At 30.6% G+C, this 22,625-nt stretch overlaps 1 protein-coding gene across 2 annotated transcripts in view; it reads left to right on the forward strand.

Moving 5' to 3' along the window:
- Positions 1-5,097: 5,097 nt before the first annotated feature.
- Positions 5,098-22,625, forward strand: part of LOC113396368 (protein spaetzle 5) — a 33,759-nt gene continuing 16,231 nt past the window's right edge. The window contains exons 1-2 of one of the 2 annotated variants that reach the window (XM_026634283.2): positions 5,098-5,353; positions 8,571-8,643. In XM_026634283.2, the coding sequence (XP_026490068.2) occupies positions 8,593-8,643 (51 nt within the window). In that variant the 5' untranslated portion in view covers positions 5,098-5,353; positions 8,571-8,592. The remainder of the gene's footprint in view (positions 5,354-8,570; positions 8,644-22,625) is intronic. The other variant, XM_026634282.2, reaches the window with a different exon arrangement.

Here is a 22,625-nt window from a genome sequence, read left to right on the forward strand (position 1 = left end):
GCACATGTATGTGGCATTGGTAAGTGTTAAATCAAATGTTAAGCGATTGTAGCGTTAGGTTACCGTTTTAGTGTGCGAATTACGAGACATTTGAATCTTGTTTAGTTAAATTCTTGCGTATAGATCAGCTTTTACAAGAAGTTTTGAATGGTCATTTTATGTCCATTCCTTGTAAAATTACTGCTTACATAAAATATGTATTTCATAATATTGAACTAGGTTTTCATGATTACGACATTGTAAATAAGTCTAATTTATGGAGATTTTAATTGTATAAATGTTATATTTTTAACTTTTAGATGATTCAAATATTTTTCAGATCGTTATCTTGACCTAAGGCCATAGTAGTTTTTATTGACCATTAAAAATATGTTTTAAAAACGTTATATTTCAAACTTGTGTATTATTTCGCTTAATATTCTTTTTTCAATTATCAAAATAGACTAGTCTAACAATATATAATAGTAAAATTAATTTTTAATGTTTTATGGAATTCAATATTATTTTTTACTTAGAAAAATAATAATTTATGTTTTGAAGCTTTTTATGTTATGCCTTTTTGAATATTTACAATGTACATATTTAATGAACTTATCGTTATCTGTGTTCATAAAGATATATTTTATTGATATAATAAAATCATCAACAATATCAATGATATATATTTAATCCAAAACATATAGTACATGTTAAATTTTAGCAAAATTGAGAAATTTTGCATGTACAGCATATAACCACAGAGACAAATAATTATTTAAAAAAAATAGCCTGATTTTATTACAATAATAACTTCTACGACATAAATATACATTTAACTTAATTTGTAAGCTTTTTAAAAGACAAAATCAAAGGTGGCATGGAAACGCACACTACGGTGAGTTTTGTGCAGATGATACATTTATTATTCGCTTCACGTCGAAAACGATTGCAATTTGAATAAAAAGGGAAAGTAATTTAACTCCTTTTATAGAGACTCTTATTAGAACATGTAAAGAAATCAAATAACGCTTGAAGGAATAATAAGTAGCGGTAATATAAGCTTTGATCGTAAAAGTGATTTCCACTTTATATTATCACTGTTTTTGTTTATGACTAACCTTAAAAGAATATCTAATTTTTATTTAAATATCAGCAATTTTAGGCTGGGTTTGGAATCACCCCAAAAATTAAAACCTAGGATTCCACGCTTATACAGATGCTGAATATAAATAAACAAATAAAATTATCCCAATTGAATTTCATAAAAAAGTTAATTATTTGTATTACATAAATGTTGTTATTTGTTTTCAATTGGTAAACCGTTGATTCCGGTCCGTCAATCGACTTAATACGAACATTACATTACAAATTATTGGAGTATATTTATATTAATAAAGAGATTAAGTATATATATTTTACCAATAGTCATATAAAACGAGTAGACTAACTAGGTGCGAGATTAAAATATAATAACTAACAATAATAAAACAAAATTCTATAATTTTCGTCCGAGCCAGGATGAGTTTGACACGTCAGATAAAATCCACTGGGTCAGCTAAGTTCTATGAACATAATATGTACGTGCACAATAACATCGAGTAAGTAAAGAAAATTACTGTGTCAAGTTTCTGTAAGGCTGGTGCTTAAATGATGATGCAAAGTCTGCAAAGATTTGCCTAACATGTTAACAGATCGAAACAAATTAGGATAATGCCTTTGTTTAACGGTTTCACAATTCTCCTTGTTTTCCCAGTATTGCGACTGCGGATGTAACGTTGAATGGAATGTATTACTCAGCAGTTATCTCTAGATAAGAAAATTTGAGTTGTTTTTTATCTTTTACTATATGTAATGTTCATTTTAAATCGAACTATACGTGTTATATTTTATGATTTTTTTTTCAATTTTCAAGTTACAATTAATTTTTTAATTTACTTATAACAAAAAGAGCTATATAAAAGCCGAGCTTACCGTATTATAAATCTTTGTTCCAGTCATTATGAACACTTGTTGCAATAAAAACTATATAATAATAATTTTAATTACTTATAGTAAATATCAATAAATATTATGCCTATAGTGTCATAAAAATTGACTATAAAATATTTTTAGTGTATAAGCACAAACACTTATTCTTTATACATCACTAAAGATCTTGAGGTGCTGGGATTAAAATTAGTGGCATTTATTAAATTTATTAAGAGATTCTACCGCCATACAGCAATACTTTTATTACCCATACAGCAATACTTGGGTGTGAAGGGTGATTGAGTCAGTAGACTGACAGGCACAAGGGACATAACATCTTCGCTCCCAAGGTGGTGGTGGTGCATTGGCAATGTAAGGAATGTGTGCTATTAATACAAGAAATTAGAATAAACTTGTAACCTCTACTTTCCGTTTGCATACGGTACAGAGAACGTTTTTGGGCAATGGTATACGCATATATAATATACCAGGAATTGTAACCAATTTACCATTTAAAAATTTAAAAAGTTTGTTAAGGCTAAATTAATAAATAAATCTTAATATTCATTAAAAGAGTACTTTTTAGAAAAAAAACGCCTGGATTTAAGCTCGGTTTCCATCACAGGACACTAATTATTGTAAAAAAACAGCATTGTAAATCTGTTTATTTGAAAAGTGCAACTATGCGAGTTTCTTGCCATTTCTTCTCGCTGGAGACTGCTTTCCGAACGAAAATAAAAATAGTCGAATCAGTTGCGTTAGGAAGTTGGCTGTGTAACACTTCCGTGCCATTTCCTAGGCACGGGACTGTTACACCGCTCGTTCTTCTTCCACACAATCCACTATTTTGTGTAAATTAAATTAGCGTTATAAATATTTTTAACGCTATTAATTTTGTTTTATGATTTATTTTTAAATTATTCTCAATCTAAAGTGTTTATGCCGTCATTATCGGAGTTAGAGCAGACACAATCCGCATGTTTGGAAAAAAAATTTGAAAATTGAATTTTTTAAAAAATATTTATGTTTTATAAGTAAAATAAATACTGTTTGATAAGTTGAATAAAACGTTAACAATAAGGGGTTTTCGATACAATTTTACAAATCTAATATTTCTATAAAGACTAATTTATTAAAAAAAATGGGTAACCTAATATTAAACCTATTATTAAATCAATTGTTTATCAAATACTTATAAAAATTTCTTAATTGAAAAGTTGTCCGTTAAAATTATTTGTCAAACGATTATTATTTATAGAACCAGTAATTTGACTAAAGGTTATAAATATTATTCTTAATTTTTGCCAGAAGTTGCTTGTAATAGGCAAATTTGTCATTTGTTTTTTACGAAAGGTTACTTTGTCTACGAACATGATTTATAGGTAGAATAGATTTGTATATTAATGTTATTTGCTATTGGTTTTAACAATCCAAATCTTGCAGTACGTGAATTTCACTCTATCGTTCCATAGCGATAATGTTACAGAAAAATGTTCTTTAATTATCATCGTGATCAGTTCCTTTTCATTTTTCATAATAAATGCTAATAATGTGATTTCATTACATAATATGAATACATGCGCTTGTGTCTGTCATTTTCGTAGACATCCGACTGTTGACAACACGTCACGACCTTGCGAGTTTACGTAATGTAGCTTTTGCTTTGATGACCAAATAATGTGATAACTGATCGATAAAACCTGATTTGATGGCTCATTGACTTACTTCTTGATTTCTTGTTATGAAGTTTTTTTTTTCCTTTTTTAAGTATATATTGTATTTGTTTCCGTTATCTCACCACTTTGTGTTTTTTATTAATGTTCTCTGATAAAATGGAATGAAGGTAAAACCATTAATAATATTTTAATACAAACTAGTTTTTTAAGAATTATTAAAAAAATAATACAAATTTTTATCAAGGCCAAAATTATCCTGTATTAAGAAAACTATAAATATGTTAGAATACGATTCATAATACGCGTAATTTTTGCTATGATTCATCTCATGCTCGACGATGAAAGGAAACATCGTGAGGAAACCTGCACGTGTCGGGTAAAAGTCTGCCACATGAAAATGTGCCTCATGAAGCTGTGTGGAGGTGGTGTATGCTGGTGTTTAGTATAGTAAAATGCTATTTACTATATATATATATATGTATGTATATAGTATGCGAGTAGCATTCACTCGCGTACCCAATTTCAACGTAAATTAGCCAACTGCATAGGATATACATAGAAATATCGCATACATTTTTGGGCTAGCAAATTTACTTTTCTTTCTGTCATAATAAATCCGATGACACGATAATCCAGCAAGGCCAGGGAGCGATGAGGTGCAATCAAAGGTTTTACGAACTATCGTGGCATGGAACGTTAAACAACCTTCCATAAACTGGCTACTATTTTAAGAAAAATGCCTATCAACATATTATTTACCAAGGCTTTAAATCCATAAAGCTAGCTTACTGAAGCCTTTTATAAGCTAACCGCAATATCAAACATGCAACTTGTAAAAATCGAGATTATTTTTTTAACCAACACAAATTATTTTAAATATTAAAGGACAAGATTCGAGGACAATGAGACTAGTAGAGCTTTGTTCGTTAAGTAGGTTGATCCGCTCATGTCAGGTGTAGGCGCATGACGAGCTCTTCAAGTATGACAACTTAAATCTTAGTGTGACGTACGGACTACTGTCACACAAGTAAGTCTTACTTAATTATTTTTATAACATAAGCATGTTATAAAATTAATTTATTATAAAATTGGTTATCATGTACACGAAGTATTTTATAATATATTGATACAGATTATTATCTTGCTAATTTAAAGATACAAATAAAATTACAACCGCAAATCGAAAAAACAAAGTAACGGCATACTTAACGATACTAAGTATAATACAAAGAAGTATTTTTTTAAGTAGATTTTCTCGCAAACTAATAAATAAACTTAAAACATTTAAAAATTGCAGAAATCGCTATGAAAAGCAAATTATAGTTTAACAGAATTTCTGTATGAAAAATTTACGATAGCCTTGCTTTGGCAATAGATCATTCATACTTAATATATTAACATACAGCTCCATATACTTTCTCTCATGATTATGCGAGTCGGCGATTAGACGGCCGATCGGGCATCTAACTGCCAGATTGTCACTTGTCAGACGTCAGTACCGCACCAGCACGCGATCTGGTTGTACGTGTGCTTTGTGACTCGCTGTTAAAGAATTTACCCGCGAATGTAGATATGCACGATCGTAAACTCGCTGTGGGTAAATTTGACTTTGTACGATCGGTTTTGGACGTTTTCGATAATTGAAATATACTCATTTTTGCTTCTGTGTTAGTGCTGTGTTCAGACTCAGGGTTGGTGTTCACGCGTAGGCCAACGATATCCTTAAATAGGTAGGTTCTATATAGTTTTACCGTTATAAGTTTAATAACCAATTTATTTTGTTTAGAAAAAATCTTAACCACGATAGTTCAATTCATCAAAAGTTATACTTACTTTATGTGCGACGAAGTGTAATCTTTTATTTGTATAATCTCATTTCTTATAAAAAAAACGATTACACTCCATATTATACAAATAAACGTCAAAACATGTGTCAATATTTTTTATAATACAATATTTATCATAAATATATTAATATTTTATTAATTATATACTAATAAAATAGTGAATCAAAGATTGTTCCAAAGATCCGGCATAGATATGATTAATTTATATTTTCGTATGTTTTTATGACCCCGATAGAGAATCACACGGTAATTAACTGAATAGAGAATTCGCATCCGCGTGTATATAACTAAATGTAATGTGTAATTATATACTTGGCGAGAGCTGATGTAGTTTTAAGCCAAAATATAACTTGACTACTTGAAATATACTAACAACCTGTGCTACCGATTTTGTTATGACTAAGAGTTGAGCCAGTTGATTTATACCATTATATATGATATACGATTATCCCGATCTCTCAATCAAATCATGTGTTTATTAGGTGATTTCATATACATTTTGTACAATTTTACTTAATATTTTATTTGATAAAAATGTTGTTATATTTCTCTGGCATGATATTTCATAAGTAAATAAAATAAAAAAATATGAGAAATAATATGTATATTCATTTATACATTTAATTTAATTACACAAGTAAAGATCATAGAACATAATGCGCGTTGATGTCTTTTATAGGAGAAGTATCTCCAACTTAATAATATTCATTAAGATCTTTGAAACGTAGCTATTTTACCTGTCATGTGACTTTTTATTTCAAAATTATAGTACTTTAAAAAAATCTGTCTTTTAAAAGAATTTAATGGTTAATAGCTTAAGTAGAAAATGTATACGACATCATAAGCTTTTAAATTATCACCACTTATTCGCTTAGTAGCTGCTCAGAGAATTGTCTCTTGTTTTCGAAGATACCTTTAGCCATAACGTATTGCAATTGCAATCATTGCATGACCTATTGGTATTTGCTATTTACAATTATATAGAAGTCGACATTTGTTTAATTTATTGCCAACGTAATAATTTCGTCTTTCTCGTAACATTGTATTGTAAGTCTAATAAATAGAAACTGTAAAACTACGGCAACAAAAATTGACATTTAAATGGCAACATTTAAAGATTTAATCTATACTAAATAAGATTCGACTATTTTTCAAATATCACGTTGGATTGAGAAGATATGAATGAGGTAAATCGGAAAAGGTAGACGTGATTATTCTCATATTCGTTTAAATTTCTATAATCAGTGTAACTTGTTTATTATATTTTATTCTTAAGAATCTGTTCAGTTTTTTGCATAATAACTAAGTTACGTTAAAAAGCTTTAGTCTATCTATCGTGCCTAGATTCAACAATGAAGTTTTGTGGAATTGTTTTTGAATTGTAAAATTTGTACAGGAGTTTGTTGTGTGTTTTAGTCAAAAGTCAAAAACTTTTCTTGTAAATTAAATATTATAAATTATATAAATATTGTTTTTAATATTTTAAATAATTTTGTAGAATAACATCGTGGGAAATATAAGTATTGTTTGTTTAAATAGTTTATGGACTAGCGCCTTGCGAACTAAACCTATTGTTCGGACTTTATGATCCGAAATTATATTCGTTGAATTGTTTTAAACTTTTAATATTCACTAATTATGAGATTATATTTATTAAATTTATTTAATTATTAAATATTCATTAACTTGCATTTAATTATTCTGAAATAACTTCTGAATAAAACTACAAACGCCTAATTATAAAATATACATATAATATTCCTGTAAAAAAAATCATAATTGGGGCGGCAAGGATGTTACATAATTTATTAGATAATGATCGTTTTTTATAACGAGTCTTATGTGTAGCTTCTAAATGATAAGTATTATTAAATTGCTCGACCAAAATGGTTCGTTCACAGATCTAAATAGTAAACCCCCGTACCAAGCGAATACACACATATCTGTGTCATTAGTGAAAACTTTAAATAATTGTAACGTTTCCTTGTTAATTTAATTTATAAAGATTATTATTTGATATCGTTGAAGTTTCATTCAAATTATTTTTATACTAATTTTTTTTCACAATACGACACTTTTTCAATTTTATCATGTAAATATTTATAAAAGTATATGAATATATTTTTAGTATCACATAATGTATATTACGTTAGAAGTTAAATGGAATATAATAGGATTTCAAAACTGTCAATATTTGAAAAAACTTCGTGCTTATTTATACCTTTAGAAAATTGCTGGGCAGAGGTCGACTGGCCAGTTGAAGAATAGGCTTATTCTTCCATCTTCCTATATGGATAGAATTTGATTGACGACCTCCGTGGTCGAGTAGTGTGTACACCGGTTTTTATGGGTACGCCACTCCGAGGTTTCGGGTTCGACTCCTGGCCGAGTCAAAGTAGAAAAATTTCACTAGTTTTCTATGTTGCCTTGGGTCTGAGTGCTTGTGGTACCGTCGTTACTTCTGATTTTCCGTAATACAAGTGCTTTAGCTTTGGATCAGAGTAATGTATGTGATGTTGTCCAGTATATATTTATTATTATTAATTTTAATTTTAATTTCACGACTAATACAGAATGATGTATTCAGTTAAGATTTACTTGTTCTATTAACGGAATGATTACGTTTATTTAAAAATAATATATTTATGATCTTAGATGAGCAGATCATCTTATTATTAAACAGTGATAATTTTACGTTGGTCATGTAATAATTTGAAATATACCATGTTTGTAACCTTGACTTACATTACTATTACGATATATTATGCTTTAATAAAATAATACAGTAGCCTTAAAATAGCATGCTATAAAGGATTACAAATGTAGAGGTGATGTCGAAATACGTTTAATAGTGTAGGGCTCAGTGGAAGTTACGTCGTTAGATAACTTACAACTAGCTTTACTTCACTTATGTTTAGTATATCTCAAAGAAACAATGTCTAGACACAGACATAAGTAGTAATTACTAAGAAAAATCTTTGTAGAAGAACTTATAAATTTAATTTAATTGTACAACTTCTTTAATTCATAATTGAACCCTATATTTTTTCGTAAAAATCCTCCATTACACTGTGTTGTAAAAATTTAATTTTGATTTCAGATCAACTTTACGAGGCTGCGATATGGCGGTGAAGTTCAAAAGATTCACTCTTCATTTGAGAACATATTTAATGGTGAGTAAAATGGTATACGTTACGCAATCATGCAATTAATAAAAGGAGATAAGGTTTAATAAAAATAAAGTAAAATGGAAACCGTTTATAAGAACATTATTTAATCTTAAAAACGAAATTACGCAGTACCTACTAAAAAAACGGCAATATTAATGCTGCTATGTTGACGCCATAATATTTCTCGCGAACACATCGACGAAAACCGGAACAAACTTGTGTCTAAAATCAAGTCTTTATTAAACAAAGTTTTAACCTTAAAAAACATTTTGAACGTTAACCGTAAAAGGGTCCCCATTTGTCGTATCTACACGATTTAAGAACATTCCAATTCCAGCCACAGCTAGAATCGGAATATTTGGCGTGGATGTTTCGAACCTCGTTCGGATCCGCGGTAAATTGTAAGTTAAAGCCAAATTGGCGTTTATCATCGTGGGCTTATCGCCTAAAATTATACCTCTCACCTTTGGGTGGGAATTCCCAGTAACAGCTTCATACATTTGTCTCAGATGTCCATGGGCGGTGGTAGTCGCTTTCCATCAAGTCATCCTCCTTGTCGTTGCCACCTACAGCATAAAAAAAGCTTTTATCCAAAGCGAATATTTTTTCAATATATGAGAATGCGGTCACTTTAATTATAATTCTATTACGTATTACGTATATATCTATAAGATTTTTTGTTGTATGTCTGTACATTATGTTTTGTACGCAATTAAAAAAATTAAATCTACGTATTCAAGAAGGGTCTTACAAACACTTTTGAATATCAAAGTATAGGATTGTACACAATTTAATATTAGATACATTGTTTGTTTAATACATGATGTACCCCTCACCGATTTTAGTAACACCGGACATTCTCAATGGAGACTAGTCTAACAAAGATGATAATGAGATGGCCTTGTGGTTAGAACGCGTGCATCTTAACCGATGATATCGGGTTCAAACCCAGGCAAGCACCACTGAATTTTCATGTTCTTAATTTGTGTTTATAATTCATCTCGTGCTCGGCTGTGAAGGAAAACATCGTGAGGAAACCTGCATGTGTCTAATTTCAACGAAATTCTGCCACATGTGTATTCCACCAACCCGCATTGAAGCAGCGTGGTGGAATATGCTCCAAACCTTCTCCACAAAGGGAGAGGAAGCCTTAGCCCAGCAGTGGGAAATTTACCGGCTGCTAATGTAAAAAAAAAAAATGTAACAAACTGCGCAGGACACAGTACACAAGTGTGGGTACGAACCACAACACTCAATTCCCTTACTCTCATACTCCGATAGAACGGCAACCTTTAAACTTTATTATTTTATACAGGTTATATATTACATGACCGAAAGAACGCCTATTTGTATAAACTTCAGACAACATGATGACCGATTACTGTTTTAAAATACATATTATTATTTCGCGTCAATAAGTCCACTAATTCATTACTCATCGTTACATTACTTGCGTTGCGTCACACGACGCGCACTTGACACGAGACGCAATGGTTTATGGGTCAAAATTAACCGTTAGAAAGAGGTTGGTAGTTGAATACGTGAACATGTCTTGAGGCAATGTTGTTTGTTGATTTATTAGTGTATACTTCGCTTATTAAAATTAATTTCAAATATGCCGAAATATTATTACATTAATAAACTTTAATATTATATTAATATCAATATAAAAATATGCTTTTTTAAATAAGTAATAGTTTACTATCAAATATTATGTATCTTTAAAATAGTACGTAAAAAATATACGTTTCGGAAATAATTCGGACTAAGGCATTTTTAACGATGGAAAAAAAAATGTACTGTATGACTATAGCTTGTAAATTTGGTTAATTGTGAGCTAGACCTTGCATTCACTGACCACATACTAATATGATAAAGGTGACTGTTTGTATATTGCATAGGAATACATAAAACTTCACTTAGTATAAATGACATTTACATTTAAAATACTCAATCTAAAATTCATTATTGTTTCCTTTTTGCCAAATAGAGTTTTACAAATTCCTCAGGTTGATGATTTCGGGTTCAAACCCAGGCAGGCACCACTGAATTTCATGTGCTTAATTTGTGTTTATAATTCATCTCGTGCTCAACGGTGAAGTAAAACATCGTGAGGAAACCTGCATGTGTTTAATTTCAACGAAATTCTGCCACATGTGTATTCCACCAACCCGCATTGGAGCAGCGTGGTGGAATGCTCCAAACCTTCTCCTCAAAGGGAGAGGAGGCCTTAGCCCAGAAGTGGGAAAGTTACAGGCTGATAATGCTATAACAAATAAAACGTTAAATGGTCAATTACTATATAATTCATCTCACTTAGATTGTTCGAGTACGCCACTAATGATCACAAATTATCAAACGGTGATTCAATTTAATTCTTTGCTAATGGATTTAGATTTCGTCACTCGCACTTCGCTATACTCGTTGTGTTGTTCAATCAATTAATTAATTAGAAAGAGACATTTAAACGATTTGTTCAAAGTGTCTTTTTTATTATCAGAGATTAAAAAGAACGTTCTCTGTTTGTCGTATATGTTTGTATGTAATAACATTTTTATTCTAAATGACAGTATTTGACATAACATTTTACAGCCACAAGGGCATAACTTCGTAACTCCCAAGGTTGGTGACGGATTGGCGATCTAGGATATTTGCTTTATATTTCTTACAGCGTCAATGTCTATGGGCGATATGTATGGTGACCACTTCCCATCAGGTGATTAATCCACAATACGTTAATCTGACAAATAAATAAGAATTCCATTCCATATAATTTTGTTGTATAAGTATAGGTACCGGCTTTTAATTTGACAACCGTGTCATGTTTTTGTTCTGATTAATTTCATAGCCTTTTACTTCAAAAACCTTCAGATCATATTACAATTTGTTGCACCGAGTTAAAGTTTAAAGTGTGATACGTTACAGCGTGGCAAGTGAGTTTAATATAGGTGCGTAAATAATTGGTATTTACCTTTCAATTCTCGTGGACTATTAAAGTTTATCATAAATTATATTAATTAAAATGTCCCATTTAGGCCTAACAAAATATAAAGCACAACTTGTATGTTGTTCTTAAATGTATATTTGACTCTATATACAAATAAAAAAGAGAAAAATATATAGTCTAAACAAATAACATTACAAATGGTTTTCTAAAGATCTTTCATTCTTTCGTGTCCACCAAATAGACTCAGTGTGAGTTACTTTGTACGTAATCGTGTCCACTGACGCATTTAATTTTAAACAATTATGTTATAATCGAAATTCGGCATACCTCATCTCATGAAACAACGAAACTCGATTAAGCTCGTATTTACTTGTCCATTTGTCAAAGTCTAAATTTTGTGAATCTGGTGTACATTAAAATAATTGGAATTGTAATTGTAATACATAGTGCGATAACCCGAGTACACACAACAATTAATTAAAAAAATGTGTTCATTGCGAAAAGGTTCTATAATTACTTCTGTCTATAAAATTATTTAAATGCATATATATTATTTTCGGTCAAATTTGTTTAATTAGGCCTCGAGTCTTAAATTTCCTTTTCATGCAATCATAAGTATAATGATATAATATGTGCACATTCGCGTTAGGTTTTGCTGTGTAATAATTTAATTAATGTCCTTTATTGCGTTCAACGAATTCGAAGTTGATACGATTTTAAGATATTGATGGTAGTTATGGCTGTTTGCCTTAGATTTTTTTAGGTATGTAAATTAAAATGTATTTACCTATAAACAGGTAAAGGGTTTTTCTACTATTCATGAGAAGGTTTCGAACTTAAACTCGACCTTATATCATATTTAAAAATAATAAATATAAATATATTTTTTAATAACTCGTATTGAGAAAAATTAGGTATATATCAATCAATATATTATAGCAACAACATATATTTCTTTGAACCTTTCTTAATGACAGTTTCAGGGCCAAAAGTTAAACAATCTATATTTTGCATAGACGCAAACACGTTACATTAACTCATAAAGACTTATACACCAATTTAACATTTTAAATACAGTTTCCTATTAAGTATATATGTAATTTAGATAAACAAATTTAGTATTAACATATTATACATTCTTGTTAGTCGATATGAAGTCGTTTTGATAAACGGGTCTAATTAAAATGACACGTAAAGATTCCTGAGTAATTTTATATATTGTTTTTTACAATATTTAATTAAATTAAGTAAACTCACGTCATCATCAATTCAACTTCAAAATATTGTCTATACTTTATCAAATGTGATAATGTTGGAATAATTAGCACAGAAAAAAAACACGCTGAGAGAAAACATAATACTGTTTAATGTTGAAGATGTCGTCATAAATATGTTAATTATAGAACACTGGTGAAATATAATGGTTATAGTTTTGGCCATGATCTTGACACTGGTTCGCGAACAGGTTAAATTAGCACTGGTTTATATTAACGTCATATTAATTCAATTATCGTATCACATATCACATAATTATGTATACATATATACATATATTATACTAGTAATTGCTGCAGGCGTTTTGCTTGGAATTTAGATATAAACATTAAATGTTTGACTGTCCTTTGATAATGCAATTTTTTGTAAAGATAACGTTTATTATGTAATATACTTTTATGTAATACCTATGTTTTCTTTCTAAAGTCAGTAGTTCTTAAGGTTTTTAGTATTTTTATATTTACTAAAAATATCACGTTGAGGCTAATTATAGTTATTTGTCGGGCCGGGCCACGTCAGATCCTTGATAGAAGTGGTGTGTTGGTGGTGGTGCTCCTTTTTTGTTGTTCTAATATCTAAACCGCATCAGGCAGACAGCAGATAAAATAAAATGTAATTTTATATTATAATATTGTTGCGCAAGAGCAAATGAGTAACCTGCTGGCAAGTGGTCACCACCGCCCATAGACGCCCATATATTGCGCTTGTAAGATATATTGGACATTCCTTAGATCGCCAATGCGCCACCAACTTTAGGAAGTAAGATGTATGTCCCTCGTGCCTGTAGTTAAGCTGACACATAAAAATGTTGTATATTACTGATATTCAACCACCAAGATGGAATATCTGATGAGTGGGTGTAGTACCCAGACGAGCTTGCACAAAGCCCAACCACCAAGTAAATTTAATTAACTTAGATAAATTATTATATACAGGATTTAAACGGACTAAAAGTTAAATTATTTTGTAACAAGAATTTGGATAGAATATATATTACAATATACCAAATTCCGTTTTAGAGAGCAGTTAGCGTTCTTGACCGTGTTAGCAGTCGTGACCGAAGAGCGACACTGCACCCGCCCTTGTGCCGAGGCGCGCGACCTATTGTCTCCTAAAGGTCTAGCTTCTGAGAATGTCTACAGATTTCTATAGATTCTGCCAATGGAATGTCGGCAAGATTATCCTCATACCTTGTTCTTTGTCTAAAACTACAGGTCAAGCTAATATTAGTGAGTCCATAATACATATACAAAAATATACAACATTCATCCATCTATTGAAAAACAGAAATGTTATATTTTTATGTGTTTAGACAGTGTTATGAACAGCGCTTCGTTGTATCAATAATAATGTATTCATAACGTACAGAATGAGTTATGACTCTTATTATGCAAACTATGAGATTACCTTACTTTCAATTATATACACTTGTGACACGCACGCAAACACATAAAATATCAATACCAATAGTATTTCTCTCTGAACTTTCAATACCCTGGATTATAAAACGGCTTAATTTTTCATCAATAAAAACAATTTATTACGTCTTTGATATCGAAAATCCGATACCAAGGTGAATAATTTTAATGACAAATTCGGAAAGCAAACGTAAAGTTTTTGAATGTATATTGAACACATCAAACTCATTGTATATAAATCAATCAAGATATACTTTATTCAAGTAGGCTTTTACAAGTACTTTTGAATCATCATTTAACAAACTATTTTAAGTAAAGCTACCACCGGTTCGGAAAGTAAATTCTATCGAGAAGAACCGGCAAAAAACTCAGTACTACAGTACAGTTACTCTTTTTCAACATGTAAAAATACAGTAATGTTAGTTAAATTATATAATATGTATGTTATGTCTCCTGCCTGGAAGTCGACAAGCATTAACTCCACGCTTTATAAAATGTGTTTCAGGATGAGTTGAGTTCTAAACACAAATTAAGCACATGGAGATTCCATGGTAACACTGGGCTATCTCGGCATTCTGTGCAATAGAATTTATTAAAATATAATATTTTAACACAGTAGTCAATAGATATTTTTTTTATTTACATAATAATGTGTTGTAGTTTTGTTAAAATATTTTATTTGAGAGCTAAATTACGTATACGATTAAATGATTATTCTGATTTAAATATATATATATACACATATCTTCGTGTATAAAACGCGTAATAAATTGTGTTAGATAAACGAGTGTAATTTGAGACGGGTTTTATTTAATCGTAAAAATTATAAGATATCTTTTTATTCGTTTTTTTATAGTTAGAGAAAATTACCCATTTAATTGTAGTAAAAGCAATAGTGAAGTCAACAATACTAAAAATATATAAATATATATATAATTACTATATCTATAAAATGTTTAAAAGATATAACGTCATTAATTCCCTACGTGATTATGTTATAAAAAGTAAAAATTTTATTTTGTATTCTACTGATCACTAAAAAGAAACCTCGGCTTCTGTCGCAATAAATCTCTTCTAATTTATGTTTTGGAATTTCCGAAGATTTATGGTTTTATTTTCAACATGATTATGTATATTTTCCGTTTGGTAAAACATAGAAATTTTTATTTATAGCTATTTTGTGTTTGATTGATCATAGACACTTAGTAACTTATATTCGTATAAGTAACCTCAGAATAATCCAAACTATATTTATAATATAAAATATTCTTTACTGATAGTGAAGTTCGCGAGTGAAATAAAAGTTCAATATTACGAGTGCAACCTTGATTCATTTGCATAAATATTGTGTTGATTTGTAATAAATAACACATATTCAGCTGAATACAGTGATCAATAGATTTTGACCCAAAAATATCCAACCACAAGCTAAATCGTAAAACAGATACATCGTTTATTTGAACTGTTCATTATGTATATATGTATTTAATTACATATATACTATAATATTACATAAAGAATCTATCGATTTACAGTGTAAAGAAATAAGGTTAACTTTTAAAATAAATGTCTCGTAACCAAATATTGCGGGTATAAGTTATAGCAGGGAACATCTCGAGAATAGTTTTAAATTTGTGTTTATTATTCATTTCACCGGATGAAACAGAAAAAATTGTACCCAACAATCCGTATTGAAGCAGTGTGGCGTAACAAACGCCAAAGTTTCTCCTAAAAAGAATAGGAAGACTTTAAAGTATCGATATATGCAGATGAAAAGCAATGACGTATTCCAATCACAAATTTTTAGGGTAATAATGAGTATTTTATCCAAATCAAGGCATTATCCTTTTAATTAAAACAGTATATGAAATAATGTCTGGATGTGCTCACTATATCTATGAATTGTCTCTATCTAGCAATGTATTTAAATGAACATAAACAAATACCCGCTTACCATAAACTTAGTCATATAATATTCATATGTTCAAGAGTTCATATGTTTCTAACTGCATACCTAACTGCATGTTATCTTAACGAGATCTAGAAATCATTTAATATTAATAAGTACCTATTTAACCTAAGTTCATTGAAAATACCACTAAGAATTAAAAATCATAAATCATTTTTATTTAATTCATTTTATAGTTTCGTAGTTTTGTCGGATCATATTTCCCCAATGTCACGTAAGACGAAGAAGCCGCGACGTGATTGATCGGTGCGATCGAGTCCAATTAAATTTTAAAGATAAACAAATGAGGAAGTTTGTTTATTTTATTACGCAAATAAAAATGTTTGTAATGATATTTTGTCTACCTTCAAACATATATTTTTTGTTTTTTATGGCATAGCAAGGAGGACGAGCACATGGTCCACCTGATGATAAGTAGTCACCACGGCCCATGGACAATGACGCTGTAAGAAATATTAACCATTCCTTACATCGCCAGTGCGCCATCAACCTTGGGAACTAAGATGTTATGTCCCTTGTGCTTGTAGTGAGACTGGCTGACTCACCCTTCAAACCGGAACACAACAATACTGAGATTTTGTGTGTCATACCGTTGATTAAACAAATATTGCTGTTCATTTTTTTGATAAACGTACGTCTCTAATTTATCTATTCTAATCTTTGTCGCTTGGAATTGGAGTAATACTGTATATAATATTGTAAACATATTTTACAACCAAACGTACCTACTGCAGGAGGGTTGGTTCATTTTTCGCTCCGAGAAGAAACACGATTCAACTAAGATATTTTCGAGCTTACTTTCCACCTCTCACGCACTTAACACTGGTATTTCTTAATAAATATACTGATAAATTAATTTAATGTCGTCATCTATGTAAATATTATAAATTCTATTAAATCTTAAAAATATACATATAGTCAATAAAATAGATTTAACGATTATATCTAACTAGCTGTTACCCGCGGCTTCGCTCGCGTAGAATATTAATATATTAACAAATTAACTTAAAATATTACGTTAATGTAAAACCTCTTTGTGTATCACATTGGTGTGTATTACAGCCCTTAGGGTAGAATATCCAGAAACGCTTAAATGCGAATCAACTCATTTTTAATCGGTAGCACAAAAATAAAGATTCGTGTTTTTAACTTAAAAAATGACGGACTTCCATAAAATTTTTAAACCCTTATTTCACCCCCTTAGTGGTAGAATATCAAAAAACACTAAAATTCGTATCTACAAGATTTTAATCTTAAAAATCTACAAGATTTTAATTTTATCTTAAAAAATGACGGACTTCTATACAAACTTTTAACCCTTATTTCACCCCCTGAGGGGTAGAATATGCAGAATCACTTAAATAATGATCTACTCCTTTTTAATCAGTATCCCAAAAATAAAGTTTCATGTTTCTATCTTAAAAAATAACAGACTTCCATACAAACGTTCAACCCCTATTTCACCCCTTTAGGGATAGAATTTCCAAAATTCGTTCCTTAGTGGGTGTCATGATATGTTAGTTTTTAAGTGTACATATAAGTTTTATGCTTCTAGTTCTAAAAATAACAATACTTTCAACAACTTATAACCTTTCATCCCTCTTTTCAACCCTTTACAGTCCTTTTTTCCAAATAAAAAGTCTATGTCCTTTCTCAGGCTCTAGACTATTTGTGTACCAAATTTCATTTAAATCGGTCCTGTAGTTTTGGCGTGAAAGCGAGACAGACAGACAGAGTTACTTTCGCATTTATAATATTAGTATGGATTAATAAATTAAGTATTAATTTCTAGGAATACCTCAGAAATCTATCATATTACGTAAGCGTGAATTTAAATTAAAGAATATAAAAAACATTTGACTTAAGTAAAAAAATGTCAGTTATTCCCAATTTTTCAGTAATCATTTATATGTGATTTTGTCACCTGAGACCAAGGGATCAGCCATATAAGCTTCGAAGACCCGCGTTGTTCTATTACCTAAATAGTTTCTATTATAGGCCTCGTTTGGTCTGACCCCGCAATTTTAAGTCTGAGTCAGACATTGACACGAATAAGTCAAGCGGCGGTTGCAAGTCGATTTGTTGCTCATCGCCACCCGACCACAGGGCGCCGTCTTAGGCGCCACTAGTGTTGACACTAACGATATTCTATCTAAACTTACATATATTTGATTATATTAACTTTTAAACTTTAGTCTTTAGGTTACATAATTAATCTTAGACTTATATGTTAAAGTCTATCTCATGTTTTTGCACATCATGTAACTTTTATTGTGAACTTTGAATACTTATTGCATTGCATTTCACATCATTTTTCTATGTAATAATAAATGTTTCTGTAATACAATATAGCAATCCACCGATAAAAAAAAACTTCTAGGAGAAGATTATTAATACACAATTCCAATAAAACTTTTTGTAGAGATTATAGTAACAACAATTGGATTGAATGTGATGTCAGCTATACAGATATTCAATCCTAATTCGAGAAGTGGTAAATATTTCATAAATAGAATGCGTCTTGTACTTACAGCATAAACAAATCAAACGAAACTATGGTTTGTTTCGTTATTTAGAAAAAGTAAACTTTAAATGTTTATAAAAAAATGATACTTGGTGAAAGGGTTTAATGGAAGCCCGCCTGGGTATATATTCTTTACGATGTATAAATATATAACAAGTACTGTTTTGTTCCGGTTTGAAGAATTAGTGATTTAGTGTAACTTTCGGCACAAGGGACACATCTTAGTACACAAAGTTGATGGCGTATTTTCGTAGGGAATGGCAGAAGTGACCACTTACCATCAAGTGAGCCTTTTGTCTCTCCGCCTTAACATTGTGTTATATTATAAAAATATATAAGTACTAATGTATTTAAAATAATCCTTAAATAATTTTATGACAATTATCTGACAGTTTTGTTTCAAACATTGAGATATTTAAGAGTGGGGAGTTTTAATTGCGAATCTTAAATGATCTAAAACTGTTAAATACGGTTTAATGGCATAAAAATACGAATAGCTGATTGTGACATGTCAAGTGACTTGATATTAAAAAATCTTTATAAGAACAATATTTTATTGAGTCCTTGTACTTAAGCGTATTAAATTTAGTATTCTACTTTGTACTGTCACTAATACCGAACAATTTTAGCTTAATCATGAATAAGGAAATGGTTTTAAATTCAGCCGCAAATAAACACTCGTATTAAAAATATTTGTTAATTGATTCGACTTTAAAATGTGTATTAATTTAATGGTATTTTCCGTACTACTTGTATTCATTTGATATGTGTCATATTTATTATTTGTCGGATAAGCCGTTCACTGAATCCGTATTACCAATAGTCTAAAATGAGAAAAAAAATTATGCGTGCGGGCATGTCAATTGTATTATTGACATTTATATTTATATCTTTTTTTTTTTCATTTGAACACAATATATTAAACCTTTTTGTGTATTCAATTCACAACCTTTTAATATACAAAATTAATCACTGAGAAATGATTTACAAAATATGTTTTGTCAATTATTATTACTATAACAAATCTGGAATGATGATAGATAAAAACACGATTACAGGGTAAAATTTATAAGTAAAACGAAAAGAAAAAAAAAAAATTCAAGTCCGTAGTTTTTGTGTTAAGCAAATTACTTACTCCTTATCATAAAAACGTTTGTGTCTAAACTATCACTAAATACAATAATATTTTTTTATAGTATTGCATTTGGTCAGTGAGCTGCTGAATCAGGTGCGAATAATGACAGTGTGGTGTTAATGAACTCTGGAGTTTAGATACGGTTGTCTAAATGTGATACAAATAGAAATAAATATCTAAATCTTGCAACATATAGATCTTTTTTTATTCGTTTAAATAATAATTATGTATACTTTGATACGAGTCAAATATAAAAGTTTTCGTTAAACGTTTTAGCAGGCAGACATATACAGTCTTAAATGTTTAATCGTTTGCAAATAATTATTCACATTTAAGTTCATTATTAATGTTTTATCTATAACAAAAATGAGATCAAATTGAATCTACGAAATTTGCTGAGTAAGAAAAATTCGTTCGTTCGTAGATTCGTCAAATTTATTAAATTTTTCTTCAACTAAATTAGAAATTTGCCCTTAGTGCATCGACAGTGAACAACACCATAGTTTTTAAAACATACATGAGTCGTATGAAGTCGTACCTACTGCGCAACAGCCGAGTTAGTTTTTTTATTTTGTCGGTATGCGGACGGGCAAATGGGTCATCTGATGGTTAGTGGTCACCACTGCTCATGTTAGCATCTTGGGAACTGAGGTCACGTCCCTTGTGTTATTGGAAAACAACAATACTAAGTATTACTGCTTGGTGGTAGAATACTGAAGAATGAAACGTAAGTACTAAGATGGACTTGCAAAACGAACCCTTCTTCTTAACGGGAAAGGACTCCTTTTCCTAGAATATTTTCACGGTAATTGTAACGTATTATGTTTAGTTAAAATCATATAATCTTGTTACTAATCATATTTGTAGCTATATATTTTTAATGTTTTTTAGAACATTTTGTAATATATATGTATGTACATATATAAGGCAATATTCTAACTGATATTATTAGCACAGTCTTCCTCGAATATAATATCTTTCGTAATGTAAAAATTTGTAGAAATTTGGTTTTAAGTACGGCGCTATAACTATTAAATCTTAAACTACTTCCAATTGAATCGTTAAAATTACCTAACACTAGCACACTTAGTACAAATAAATTTACGGTGTATTTTGTAAAGAAGCATTGCGGCGCGTTGAAAACGCATTAACAGCCTGGCCACGGGACGTTCTCCGACGCGAAAATTCGCGCGGTGCGAACGGCGAAGCGTCTAACGACTAAAATAAACGTATGTATGTACTAATCATGCCACGCGCAACGGCGACCGGCGAAGCGAACGGCGAATTGTACCGAGCTAATCGCGCGGGCGACTTGCGGCGCGACGGGCAAGCAAAACAAAGCTATGAAGTACGGCGCAAGCCACGGATTCGGCGGTAGTCGCGGCGAATAGGTGCTGTGATGAAACGAATTTAGTTTGTTTCGCGGCGAAAAATGAATACTTAAACTTTTATTGCTGAAATACTAGCTAGACCACCTATTATAATACTCATTCTAGTATACTCGAAAAAAAATTCTGGATATATTCTGAAACTCTCGTATTTCTTGTGGAATTCCCCATCTATACCCCGATTCTTATTCAAATCATGTACTCCACAATCTCTTCCAAATATTAGGTCGTGAACCAAAAAAAGATTACTGTCTAAACAATATCGAGATAATTTCGATAAAGACATTTTGCCATCGGACATCCTTACTGGTCGCGGCGGCGAACGTCACTGTCCGTGGCCTGCAAACGGTGCCGCGCGAATTGTCGATTCGCCGTTCGCTTCGCCGTTCGCACCGCCGATCTCCGTGGCCAGGCCGTAATATATGTTTTAAGGCTACGATTGGTACTGCTAATGCTCTTTATTCTTGAGGATAAAAAAATATTTAAAAAAAAACGTGTTGTGCGTTATCTACAGTCTACATAAGAAAAACAAGATAAAGATCTTATTACAACTGTCATAGTTGTCATTGACATGATTATTATTATAATTAGCAAATGTAGTTATTTTAATTAGTCGTTATAAGCAATGTCTTGTCCAGTCACAAGGATTTCCTACTGGCCATTGTTATTGTAATCAGATGGACATGCAATCTGATATTGAACAAATCAAGCATCGTGATTAAACAGATATATATCTGTACGCACGATTTTGAAAGTAATTTCATGCTAATTAAAGCCAAAATGTCCACACCTTATTTATTGATTGTTCTGTTATGGAATTAAAAAAGGAATAGTGATTTTAACAAAATATAATAATATTACAAAGCTGAACAGTTTGTTTGTCTGAATGCGCTAATTTCAGGAGCTCAAACGTAGGTACGTTAACGGCATGTGGAGTTATTAGTATTACAACGCTGAGTGAGCTGAAGTCAATAGAATATATATTGCTACATATTATAAAAAATAAAAGATTAACGTTAAACATCTTTACTATTCGAAACTGTGTGACTCATCATATTAGCAGTATCAAATATTTGCAAATAATGAATATGCAGTTAACTACTGTGGTCTAATATTATGCATATGGAGCGAGGCTGTACCGCCGTGCGCGCAAGCGTTATGTTTCCTAATCTTCATAATATAAAATGAACCTCTAGTTTTTGAACGTTATTTAAGTTCCTAGGGTAAAAGGCTAAAATGCTTGTATAGAGACGGATTGAAGTAATTATAAATTGTGGATATAAAATATTTAAATTATTCGGAAGCAGATGTTCAATGCCATTTGATATA

The sequence above is a fragment of the Vanessa tameamea genome, chromosome 6 (genome assembly GCF_037043105.1).
Source record: "Vanessa tameamea isolate UH-Manoa-2023 chromosome 6, ilVanTame1 primary haplotype, whole genome shotgun sequence".
In the NCBI taxonomy this organism is placed as follows: domain Eukaryota; kingdom Metazoa; phylum Arthropoda; class Insecta; order Lepidoptera; family Nymphalidae; genus Vanessa; species Vanessa tameamea.